The 12,547-nt window shown below is 45.4% G+C and overlaps 1 protein-coding gene across 1 annotated transcript in view; it reads right to left on the reverse strand.

The window, feature by feature from the left end:
- Positions 1-12,547, reverse strand: part of SLX4IP (SLX4 interacting protein) — a 185,430-nt gene continuing 172,883 nt past the window's right edge. Inside the window, 3 exon segments of the mRNA XM_067707481.1 lie at positions 1-4,436; positions 4,438-4,903; positions 5,970-6,070. Of these exon segments, the coding sequence (XP_067563582.1) occupies positions 4,188-4,436; positions 4,438-4,903; positions 5,970-6,070 (816 nt within the window). The 3' untranslated portion in view covers positions 1-4,187.

The raw sequence follows: 12,547 nt of genomic DNA on the forward strand, positions 1-12,547 counted from the left end.
TTTACTTTTTTAAAACAATTTTACTTTTTATTCATAAAACAGGCTCATTTACACTACATACTAGTTTCATCCCCTAGGCGTGCACAACTATTTGAACTATTTTAGCAGTTTAAACAAAACAAATGAGAGGATAAGGCTAACGGGAGAAGGGAGCTCTCCTGGTGATGCCTGCAGTGTTTGGCTTTCTACCTTGACTGAAGAAAGTTTCTTCTGGGGATCTGTCAAATCCATACCTTTAGTTGCCTGGTCAGGTGCTTGGGGACCAAATGTATGGTTTCACTGAGTTTTGTTTAATTAACAAGATTTTTGATAAGTAACTGTAACAGCAATCATCAGATAATATCATGCTGCATAATACAACTTATGTGATTAAATCCAACCCCGGTACTGAGCAGTTCTCGACAATTAAAGGCAATAATTTCATCCACTCAAGTTCCCTCTGTTAAGCTACATGTTGACATGTATTTGTTCCTTGTCTTGTTGAGTAAACACAGAAACCAAATTAGAGGGAGTTCTGCAGATTTCTGAGAATTTAATTACATCATAAATTGTAACACCAATGATATACATGGTTAGACTTCTGCCCTGAGTGATTTTCTGAATTAACTTCATTTTACAATGCCTAATTTATTTTGTACCAAGGAAGACTTTAAACTGTTTAACAGAAATCAGCTTAACTTTGATTTCTTACTTGTTGCAACGCGTTTCAATTCATTTGTGTTTCAATAACAACGTTTGAACTCTCTTGTCTTGACAAACCAAGCATGGAAATTTCCTCATAAAAGAAGAAATTAAAAGGATTTCCATACTCAAGCCATAGCACAGTACACTGAAAAGAGAGGTTCTGGCTCTTAGGAAAGCCAAAGGAAGGCCACTCACCAGAATTCCGTGGAGATATTACAGTGGGTCCTGCCAAGAAGGAATTCAAGGAAACTGGGAACGGCGACACTGTGATCCCAGGCCACTCTCTTGGGTACAGAGGTTTCCTTCCCTTACGTGCTCTGCTCTCTCTGAGCTCTTTCTGAAATCAAAAGCCACTGATAGGCACAACAATTCATGCTAAAGTCCAAACATGACACTGAGAGCAAACAAATTAACTGTGATCCCACTGTTGTCCCCAAGATATACCCTGAGATACTCATTCAGAAAGAAGCTATAGTCTCCAAAAATCAAAATACAGAGAGTGTTCGTGACTCTTGCTTTTTATAAAATGAAATACATTTTTCCTATTTTTTTTCATTTAAAATAAGTGAGCACAAAAGCTGCAGCATTTACTCCTCTCTCCCCAAACGTTTGCTCCTTTGCATTTAGCAATTTACATGCATATCTGGATGACAGTTAACCTCCAGAGGCAAAGAAAAGAAAAATGTGTAAGAAAAGTCACTCTGACTGTTCTCAGACATTTGCGAACATTAAAAAAAAAAAAACAACAAAAAAACCCCACCACCAATCTATTAAAAAGTCATTTGAAAGCACTTGGAGGTGACGTAGAAGCCATGACATCGAGAAAGTTAGGGAGTTCAAAGTTATAACATTAATCAAATTGGACCCATAGCATCAGACTTGGATTCCAAGCATTAGACTTACGGGAACTTGACTATACATTTAATTTGCTTTATGAAGTAAGTGGTTGAAGAACTTATTCTTTTTAACTAAGAATACTGACAGGGTCTCAGATTTTCAGATGCTGGAAATTATTAAGATTATTAAGAATATCAAAACACACCCACTTCTGGCAGTAGAGAACCAACTCTTCATTTCCCACCTAGTAAGCAACAAAAAAAACCTGGCAGCCCATTTTCCACTCCGTACTTCCAAATATCCAAAGAATCAAAGAACCACTCAAGTAACAAGAGATCCAGGGGTGTTTCAGACATGTGGAAGGAAAATGCTTAAAGGTAAAATTCCTCAAACACATGCCTTATTGCGGAAGCAGAGAGCTGTTCCCTCTGTTAATCCTGATAAAAGTCCCACGTACATGATGGCTGTGAGAAAGACCCTATCTATCTACAGGCAAGGGTGCTATTTTCCCTCTAGATCACAGTCATTGTTATTTCCACAAATATACCAAACTCTAAAACAAGTCTTTTCTTGAAGGACGATCACTAAGCATGTAAGTATTGGCTTTAACCACCAGGCCTAGGTTAACTAATGAAATAAAAACTCGATAAAAACTTTCTCTGGTGCCTCCAGTTCAAATATCTCCTAGTTCTGGGGTAGGCAGCAGCTATTGGAATGGCTCTTTTTAATTCCAGACTCTTCCAGGGAGCTCATTGTTTCTTGGCCTATTCCCTGGGTTATTATTTGTGCCCTCTCTGCTTAAACTGTTCCAATAATTGTTTAAGAAGATTCAGTGACACACTGTGGTCCTGTCTTTAGTGAAGAGCACACCGAGAATACGCATCGCTCTGAGAGAGGGGCCCAGGATGGGCCATGTTCTACCACCTTCTCAGGAGGTTTCCACCCTGTGTAGTCTGCCCCTACTGGAGGAGCAGAATCTGCTCCACTGTGGTTGGTATTCTGTTGGGCTCCCTTTCCTATAGAATCCTATGACTGGAATCACCTGGGGCAGGAAAAAAGCTAAGTGGGAAGAGGAAGGGGTATCAGTGGGCGGGGCCATGTTCCTGGTGGGGGTGGTGAGGCTGGGACCATAGGAAGGGAACAGGCTACCAGAAGAGTCTGGAACATCAAAGGGCTAGCACTTGTATCCACGGCCAGGTATGGCAAGCAAGACTTAGCTTCATGACACAAAATGATGCCATGAAATATGGTTGCCTCTTAATGAGCCTTGCCCTGCAATCTAAGAGGGGAAAGGAGAGTGGGGAAGGACACAATGAGCTGGGAGAAGCCACTAATTAATCTTAAGCATGAACTTACACTGTATCTACTTCCATATTCTTTTATATTGTTGGGCTTTTTCTGGGTTATTTTTTGCTAACTCCTACACTTTGGGGAATATACTTGATTTTCCTTGTTACTAGGGAGGTACTACTTCAAAGGACCACCCAATGTTGAGCAGGAAAAAAGATGCATTTGACGGGTGGCCTCTGCATATGGTTTCTTCCTTATTTTAGAATGAAACTGGGTTAAGAAAATCTACTGTAGGTGTCCATCCAAAATAAGTCATTGCTATGATTCACTATGTGACATTTCAGCAAGCCCACTGGAGACAACAGTGGGTGATACTGCAGATGGAAGGCTCCTGGTTTGAAATTTAAACTGCCTGTGAAGCCTTCCAAGTGGAAAACCGCAAAGTCTGGCCACTGAGTTCCACTTGGGTTCTTGTCCGTCCTGAACTTAAACCAGAATCTTAGAGGTGGCGGCAAGGGCAGGGACATGCCTGAGCTACAAGCAAGAACAAGCTTCTCCCACATCTTCCCCTAATGTTGGGCTGAATTATATGTAAATGTCCTGCAACTCTTAGGATAAAGTCACAGCTCCCTGGGCTCTGTGGCCGCCCTGCTTAAGAACCTGGGAACAAAGTGACTCATACACTGAACCCAGGTGCTTTACAGGTTGGAGGGGGCATGACGGGTGCCTGTCCACACATGGGCCCCTGCCGATGTGCTGGAGGCCACAATTGCCAGGCTGGAGGGAATCAACACTAGGGAGTCTCCAATTAGCCCGGTGGTTCTCGAACCTGGGCAGGTTTCAGAATCCCCCAGAGTTTCTCATTCTGTAGGTCTGGGTGGGACCCAGGCTCTGCATTTCTTCCACAGATTCAGATCATGATGCTGGTGCCACAGGCAGACAGTGTGAACTGCTAGCCTGTTCCTCCAGTGCTGGCTGCCCTCCTCAGGCTGAAGGGCAGGAGAACTGACCAGCAGCATCGTGGCCCATTGTGTGGTCTGTACATGGATGTGACAAGGAAGCACAAGATTGGTTTCTTCATGCGGTTCCTTCATGGACACTGTCACTGCCAACAAAGCGAGTGGCTATTTATCGTTAAAGTAAATTTCTGAAGACAGTTATAAAGTGTGAATGAGAAAGTAGCAATGCTGTCAGAACAAGCACGTAGGCTCCTGGAGGCCGCTGCTTTGAAAGCTGACCCCAACGCAGGTATATATTTTGTATTTGAAACAATCATTCGAATTCCTTTAAAATCACGGCATCGAGACACACTGCTCGTTTGTCACAGGCTTGGCCACTACATCCTCAACTACGAGTTTGCAATCTTCTTCCGTAAGTTAGTGGCCTCTTTCGTACTTCTTTCTTTTCTTGCTTGGGCTGCCCTGAGTCGTAGCTAATCTTTCAGTGTTTGTGGCTGAGCCAGTTTGCCGTGCCTGCCCTGGCTTATTTTTCATAAGATGTCTGGAGGAGAGATTTTCCAAAGCATGCAACTCTTCATTAGACGCGGTTTCTGCCAAATCTCGTTTCAAAAGTAACCCCGGATCTGACAGCTCTGAAGTTGGCAAAACCTTGACAGCTTTGCTTTTTTTCCACTATTATTTCCCTCGGGACTAATCGATCACTTCCAAGAGAAGCTCTCTTGCGGTGGTCGGCGTCTTCTACAGAGCCACGGTTCCTGCGTTTCTGTTGTGCTCTGGCCCCTCGTGGACTTTGTTTTGGACCCGGGAATGCTGACTCACAGCTACAGACAGGGCTCCCGCGAAGAAGCCCCGTCTCTAACCGCGTCCCAGAATGAGGTTTCTGCTGGCTGCTGGTGCCTTCTGGCGGGGGCTGATGAACTTTCTCCAGCTTTGGAACAGGAAGCCCCCGGTGGCTCTCAGCTGCCTTTATGTAAGCCTTCGCCTGTCCCTTGGACGGGGGACCGGATGGGGCCTGGCTGTCCCCCCTCTTCCGTGCTACCTCCGCAATCACTGAGTCACTGGATGTTCCCACACTGTTCCTGCTGCTCCGTGATTTGCTCACGATGCTCCTTTTTGTTTCAGTTCTGTTCACACTAAAACAAAGAAAGATTTTTTTGTTTTGTAAAGCTGTAATGGCCAGGTTTCCTCCAGGTCCCCCTTGTCACACTTCTTACACTTGAAGCAGGACGCATGTGCTACTCTCCCTTCTCCTCACCCCTTGGCCAATCTAGGAAAATCCCCAAGTGTATATTTACACGCAGACCAGATCAAGCAAGAGCCATCACATTTTCCAGTACACGAGGACACACTTTATTTATCGATCACTGGGTTATCAATGGAGTTATGATGGAGTTCACATTTTAACTAAGGCTGAGAGGCATTCATTTCAGATGTTAAAGATCAATATTGCCTACATTTAATACATTGATTTTTTTCCCAGAAGTAAATGCTCAAATACATCCAAAGCACAGGCTCTGTGTGTGTGTGTGTGTGTGTGTGTGTGTGTGTGTGTGTATAAGAACATGCTTGTACATACACAAACTCCCTTTCTACAACACACATACAACTGATAATGTAAACTGCACTCTAAGTAAGTGTGCAATTCACTTGGAGGAGCAGGATAGAAGCTGCCCAGGGAGAATTCAGAGACTGGAGCCTTGTGAATGGCAAGGAGTTTCTTAAACCACCAAACCCGAAATATTGAGACTAAAATATTTCTTTAGCCTAAGCTTTAGTCTGGGAACCAATACGTATGTCTGTGTTCTTACTGTTGCTTTGAGGGGCCCGAGGATTATCACAGTGACACGAGGGTCAGAACAGGCACCTCAGGAAAGGAGTGTATTTTTTCAGATCTGTCTGGGGCTGCTCGGAAAGTTGTACGAAATACCCTCAACAGGTGCTTTTCATCTTCAAGGCACTTGTCATTAATTACTCTCTGCAACACACCTGTGAAGCAATGCCTTGCTCCCCACTGTCCAGAAAGTGAGAGAAAAAGAGTTTGGAAGGAGGAAAAGCCAGTCTGTGACTTAGAGTAGGGTCAGCGCCAGAGGGGCTTCTGTGATTAGGGTCCGAGCACTCCTGCTGAATTCTAGACCTCGTGTTATGTGCCAACCCATACAGACAGTCCAGAGGGAGGAAAAGGAAACTCATGGGACCTACAGGTCTTGCAGAGCGTTTCTCCTGAGCTCTGTGCCAGGAAGAAGCGGCCTCTCCATGCATGCAGCACGATCCTCCGACGCTCCTTGGAGAGCTCTTCCCGGCTATTCCAAAAGATAACAAAAGTTCAACCAGAAATCTATTAGCTGAACAGGAGGGAAAACAGTTCCACTCCAAATGCCCCGGTGAGCAGATTTCATTTGGTGAGGACTGGATGTAACGTCATGTTAAGCTTTTCTAATGTTTTTTAGTTTAGAAATTTTGGGTAAATTGTCACTTCCCTTGGCTTCCCAGCACATGTTTCATACATGAACGTGCACCACAAACGTGCAAGATGGTGATTCCAAGACATCTGGGAACTCTCGTCCACTATCTGATATCTCTGTGGCCCTGTGACGACGCCCCAGGGTCAGTAGCCAGGCAGCCGTGTGACTGTGGGCCTGACCTTCCGGAGAGACCTGGTGGCACAGTGGTCTGTACCCTGATTAGCCTCAGAATTCTTACATTTTCTCTATTGACAAAAATGCAAAATATGGCTTTTGCAATACTCAAGACAGTGTCAAGAGTTAAGCCTTTCAATACGGGTACTTTGAAAACTGGAGTTTGTAATCTTGGTTACTAAAAAACTGGGAGGTTTTTTTTTTTTCCTTAAACTGACAGCACTAACATGGTTTTAGATAATTCTTAGGTAATCTATCTATCTATCCTTATATATTCCCATGGAAGCTTCATAAGGAAGCAATTATAAAACGTAAAAACCTCCCAACCATCACCAACATTGACCCATTTCTTACTTTTGGAAAGTTGTTTCCTTTTTGTTAGCATGTAGATCATTCAGAAAAGGTGTTAACTTCTTTTATTTTCTGGTACGTTTCTAAGTACCCTTCTCCAGCCAATTCCACAGTAAAATGTTGCTGCTACAAGGAATGGTGTTGGTAAGGTACCAGTAGGTCCTAGCTTTAGACCTACACTGGAATTAAGAATGACAGCCCCAGAGAGCCTGGTAGGCGGCAGCCAGCAGTGTGATGCCCGGGTGTCCCACAGAGTGATGCCATGAGCTTCGTACAATCACTGCCCTGAGCCACTAAGTACCAGCCTTTAGCTCTCATTAACTCTGCCTATGGTTCAGACCTGGACCAATGTCACTCAGAGTCATGTCCAGTTATGACCCAAGTCAGTTTGAAGAGTCAGTGAATAGAATACAATAGGTTTTATTGGATTATATTGCATTTTGATGCTTGTCCCTTTTCTTTTCCCTAAGACTTACTAGATGACTAAAAAGGACTAGTTTAAAAGTTAAATGACAGAGAAAGAGATTGAGATTTATGTGTGAAACACTTCTAAACATGCCCTATAAGTACAGTAGATCTCCCCCTTACAACCACACCCTGTAAGTGCTGTATTTTCAGAGCTGAACAATTAACATAAGGAGCATGAGTCAGGCTTTGAACAACTCTGTGGGAACCAGAAAGCCTTTTGCTATTAGGAATGATGTAAATTCCCCAAGGCTGGAAGAAGTCCACAATGGAGGCAGACAGGGTCATAAATAACAACAATGGATACTGCACAGACCACATAACATATGATGCTGTGATAGTGACACTCTTTGCATCTCATATTCGATTCAACCGCTGCCTTTATTTATTTATTTATATATTTTTTAAGCTTAGAGAGCACTCTGCATTTCCTATGGGAACTTCAAAAACATCTCTAAAAAACAAAGGACAATCGACTCTCCTCCCGAAGTCGTCTGACAACAAACAATGGGGGAAATGTCCTTGGAAGAAAACAACAACAGAAAGAGTGACAGTGTGACAGAAGGAAATGTCCAGCTCAAAACATACAAAACCTGTGACTTCGTGTTTAAAAAAAAAAAAAAGAAAGAAGGAAAGAAAAGAAAAAGAACAAAGAAAAAGGTGAGGCAGAGTCTCCTGCTTCCAAATTAAAACCACATTTGGCAATTTGTTGAAGGAGGCATATTTACATTTGTATGAAGACTGGGTGGGCAGGGGAGAAAGGAGATTAGACTCCTTCAGCCCTTGAACTGTCAGATCTCATTAGAAATCTCTCACTCTTACATTTTAGGGTTAATTCACTCCCCTTTGTCACTAAATCGCAGCCTCCGGTGCCCCCCAAACAAGTATTCCAGAGGAAGCAGCTACCACCTCGGAGCAGGACTTCCCAAGGGACTTGTCCTGATTACTAATGGCTTCTCACATCTGGCATCAAAATGCAACCGTGGCTTATACAGAAGCAAAAGTCTTAAGGCTGAGGTGGCAAGTGCCTCCAGGGCTTACCCGGATGACACTGCTGCTTTTCCGATTCTGTGTGACTAACGACCCTGACATCTTCTGCAAAGAGTACAGACAAACCCAACATATTCAAGAAGGCTATGGGCAGGCCATCCAAAGTCCAGAGTGAGCACTGCACGGGGACTCAGGATTTAAGAAACGGGTTAACCAAGAGGATTGCTATGGGTCAGCATCAATCATCAACGATTCTTCACAACCTGGACTCTAGCTCTGAGTCTAGCTAAGGAAGAAAATGCTGCAACTATCTTCCCTGGTCACCTCTCCCCCCATTTATTTATTTACCTTTGGTAATACTTTTGGTTTTGGTTTTAAAAATGGCCACCTGTAGGGACTTCCCTGGTGGCACAGTGGTTAAGAATCTACCTGCCAATGTAGGGGACACGGGTTTGATCCCTGACCCGGGAAGATCCCACATGCCGTGAAGCAACTAAGCCCGGGCACCACAACTACTGAGCCTGAGCTCTAGAGCCCGTGAGCCACAAATACTGAAGCCCACGTGCCTAGAGCCCGTGCTCCACAAGAGAAGCCACTGCAATGAGAAGTCCGCGCACCACAACAAAGCGTAGCCTCCGCTCGCCGCAACTAGAGAAAGCCCGCATGCAGCAACGAAGACCCAACACAGCAAAAAATAAATAAATGAAATAAATAAATTAAAAATAAAATAAAATAAAAACATCCACCTGTAAAGGTGTGTCTATATACAGTTTCAGGGAGCAACCAAACCGAAGTGGAGCAAGGCCACCGGCCCCAGAAGTCTAATTAGGGAGATACCCTCCTCAGCAGCTTGAGCAGCCCAGGCAGGCACCCAGAGCAAGGGGTCAGGCCCGCCTCCATTCCTGGGGATGCTCTGGAAACCAGTGGATGCACCGCACGTCAAGGACAGCCAAAGCCCATGCGCCCCAGCACAGGTCCAATGGGGAGGCAGAGCAGGTGAGTGTCTAAGGGTGATGGGGGTGGGTATTACCCCCAATGCTGTCTGGTCTGACCTGGGAAACATATTTTAAATTCCTGGACAGAAAGGACTACAAAGAGAATACCCACCAGAATGAGCTGGGTTGAAATGTAGTTAGAAATACTAGTGGATGTTCAAGTTACAAAGCAAGTTGCAATTGTGGATAAATCAAGGATTCATTCACTCCACAGTGACTTACTGAGTACTACTTCTGAACAGAACACTGTTGGATTAATGAGGGATGGGGAGTGAAGGTGGCCTAAAAAAGACATTAAAAATACCCGCTCTTAAGTTTCTATCCTCCTCAAGGAGTCCATAAAACATACCCAGGCCTCCCAAAGGCTAGTGGGAAGATTAGCTGTTATCAGAGGCACAGAGGGATTTTCAAAAATATTGATTCTTGGGACCCATCCCTGGAAGTTCTGAGTCACAAGATCTGGGGTGGGGCTAGGAGATCTATATTTAGGCTCCCAGGTGATTCAAGGACTACTGATGTGCATGAAACAAAGCTCAAGAGAGCAGAGCAGCAGGTACACAGATGTAAACTGGCACGCCAAGGCAGCATCGGGCAGAGAGCGGCCCAGGTATGCAGCATCAAAATCACCTGGGGAGGGCTTCCCTGGTGGCGCAGTGGTTGAGAGTCCGCCTGCCGATGCAGGGGACACGGGTTCGTGCCCCGGTCCGGGAACATCCCACATGCCGCGGAGCGGCTGCACCCATGTGCCACGGCCGCTGAGCCTGCGCATCTGGAGGCTGTGCTCCGCAATGGGAGAGGCCACGTCAGTGAGAGGCCCGCGTACCGCAAAAAAAAAAAAAAGAAAAAAAAAATCACCTGCGGAGCTTGTTCAAAAATGTCCAGGATTCTACCCCAGAATCTACTGCATTTGGGTTTCGGGGCTGAGAGGGTGGTGGGATCAGGGCACGCACATTTTAGCAAGTTCCCAAGTGATTCTGATACCCGGCAGAGTTAAACTTCTGTTCTTAGGGGCACGGAATTGAAAACCAAGCAGAGTCATCCAATCAGGCACCACTGAACTCTGCACCAAGCATTGTCTGAGGTCCTTGCAGAGACGGACATGGACCCTCAGAAAATGTTCTTCCTCTCATGGAGTCTCCATCCCAGTGGGGAAGACAACAAACAAAAAACCATACAATGTCAGGTGGTGATGATGTTATGAGGAGAAATGAACCTCTAAAGGGTTGCTGGGGTGCAGTTTTACATACAGTGGTCAGGGAAGGCTATGGGAGGTAACAAGGTAAGCTCTACCCACAGACCTGAGTGGAGGATGGGCTGCACAAGCACCTGAAAAGAGCATTTCAAACCTGGGGAGGGGTCAGGGAGCAGGTAAGAGGTGCGTGCGTGTGTGTGTGTGTGTGTGTGTGTGTGTGTGTGTGTGTTGATGATGGTAAGGCCATTGGAAGGTTCCAAGAAGAAAAGTGACTTGGTATTTTAAATGGATCACCTTGGGTATAACAGAGGGACAAGGGTGGAAGCAGGGAGACCAGTGATGAGGATACTGCAATGGTCCATTCAAGGATGGTGGGTCTTGGAGGAGGCAGGTGGTGGTGAGAAGTAGTTTGACTGGAAATACAATTTGAAGGGAGACCCAACAGAATAAGCTGATGGCTTGGATATAGAGAGTGAGCGGAAGAAAAAAGTCGAGGATAACTCCATGATCCGTGCTTTAAACAACCGGATGAAGGAAGTCACCCTTTACCAATACAGGAAGTACTGGGGGGGGGGGGGCGGCCTTGGGGAAGTTAAACCGAGAAATGCATTTTAGGTATGTAAGCTTTAAGAGCTGTCCTGGATGAAGAATGGAGATGCTGAGCAGGTGGCTAAGCTACAGCTTCTAGGAAGAGTTCTGTCTGCAGACACAAAGCTGGGAAGTCCACAGAGACGGTATTTAAAGGCATCTGTCTGGACGAGCTCCAGTGGGAGTGCGTTTGGATGAGAAAAAAGAAGTTGAGAAGACGAGGATTCAGGAAGGAAGACTAAAAGGGAATCGTTAGTGAGGAAAGAGAAGAGTCAACATAACATGGTGTCCCTGGAGGCAAGAGGAGAAATGGCTTCGTTAAAAGTGACAACCGTGTCAAAAGCTGCTGAGCCTTCAGGAGTGAAAACTGACCAGTGGAAGGTGACTTGACGAAAGCTATTTTTGGTGAAGCGCTGGGACCCAAGCATACCTGGAATGTGTCCAAGAGTGAAGTGGAGGCAGAGTGGAGCCCAGCACTCTCCAGTGGAGATATGACCTGTGCTGTACAGGTGCCTTTAAATCTTCCAGGGACCCATGAAAAAGTAATAGGGAACTGGTGACATTAGACTTCAATAATGCATTATTCAACTCCAAATGTTACCTTTACAACGCGTGATCCATATACAATTATTGAGAGAGTTTATATTTTCGTACTGCCTTTGAAGTCTGGGGTGGATTCTACACTTCTAGTATATCATTTCTGACCGGCCACACTTCAAATGCTTAATAGCCAGATGTGGCCAGTGGCCACAGTACTGGCCAGCATGGGTGCGGACAATGCTTTTGGAGAGTTCTGCAGTAAAGGGGGAGCAGAGAAACTGGGTGGTAGCTGGACTGGGCACGGTGGGTAATGGAGGGTGAGTCTGGGATGACTCTGCAAAAGGCATATTTGGTGGGATGTGATCAGCCACCATGTGTCAACCTGCAACTGAGTTCCAGGCACTGTTTCAGAAGCTTTGCATGTATTCACCAATGACACCCTCAAAACAACTTGGGGAGGCAGGGAGTTTTCTTATTACCGCGCCGCATTCGTGGACAAGCAGCACGAATGCAATCCCACTGCTCATCGGACAGCATGGCTTCTTGGGAACATGTTGCTGCCAGTCCCCTGGCACCTGGCTGCAGGCCCCCAGGATATCAGTATCAGTCCAGGGTGGATAGATCCTGGGGGCCATGATGTCAGCTGACCCTGTGTGGGCACCAGTGTCACAGCTCAGGCCAGCTACTGCCTGCCGCAGCCTGGTGCACTGGCCCCCCCTTACAGCCCTGGGTGGAAGGTATGGCAGAAGTTATCCCGCCAAACTCTTGTTTCCAGGATTGTAGAACATTCTGCCAGATATGAAGGCAGTAACGGGAGAAGGGGGAAAAAAAAGATCCTCAGTGCTGTTAGGATTTTTCTCACAGAAGCACTTAATGCAGTAACATGGTACTCTCAGTCTTTATCTTTTGAGAGTTGGATCTATTTTCTCATGGTTATATACATGAGTTTCTTCTGATTCTGTTTTGTTTACTCCAAATGAAAACAGCTAATAACCCAACCAGGATATTTTAAAAGTAATC

Source organism: Pseudorca crassidens, chromosome 15 (assembly GCF_039906515.1).
Source record: "Pseudorca crassidens isolate mPseCra1 chromosome 15, mPseCra1.hap1, whole genome shotgun sequence".
Lineage (NCBI taxonomy): Eukaryota > Metazoa > Chordata > Mammalia > Artiodactyla > Delphinidae > Pseudorca > Pseudorca crassidens.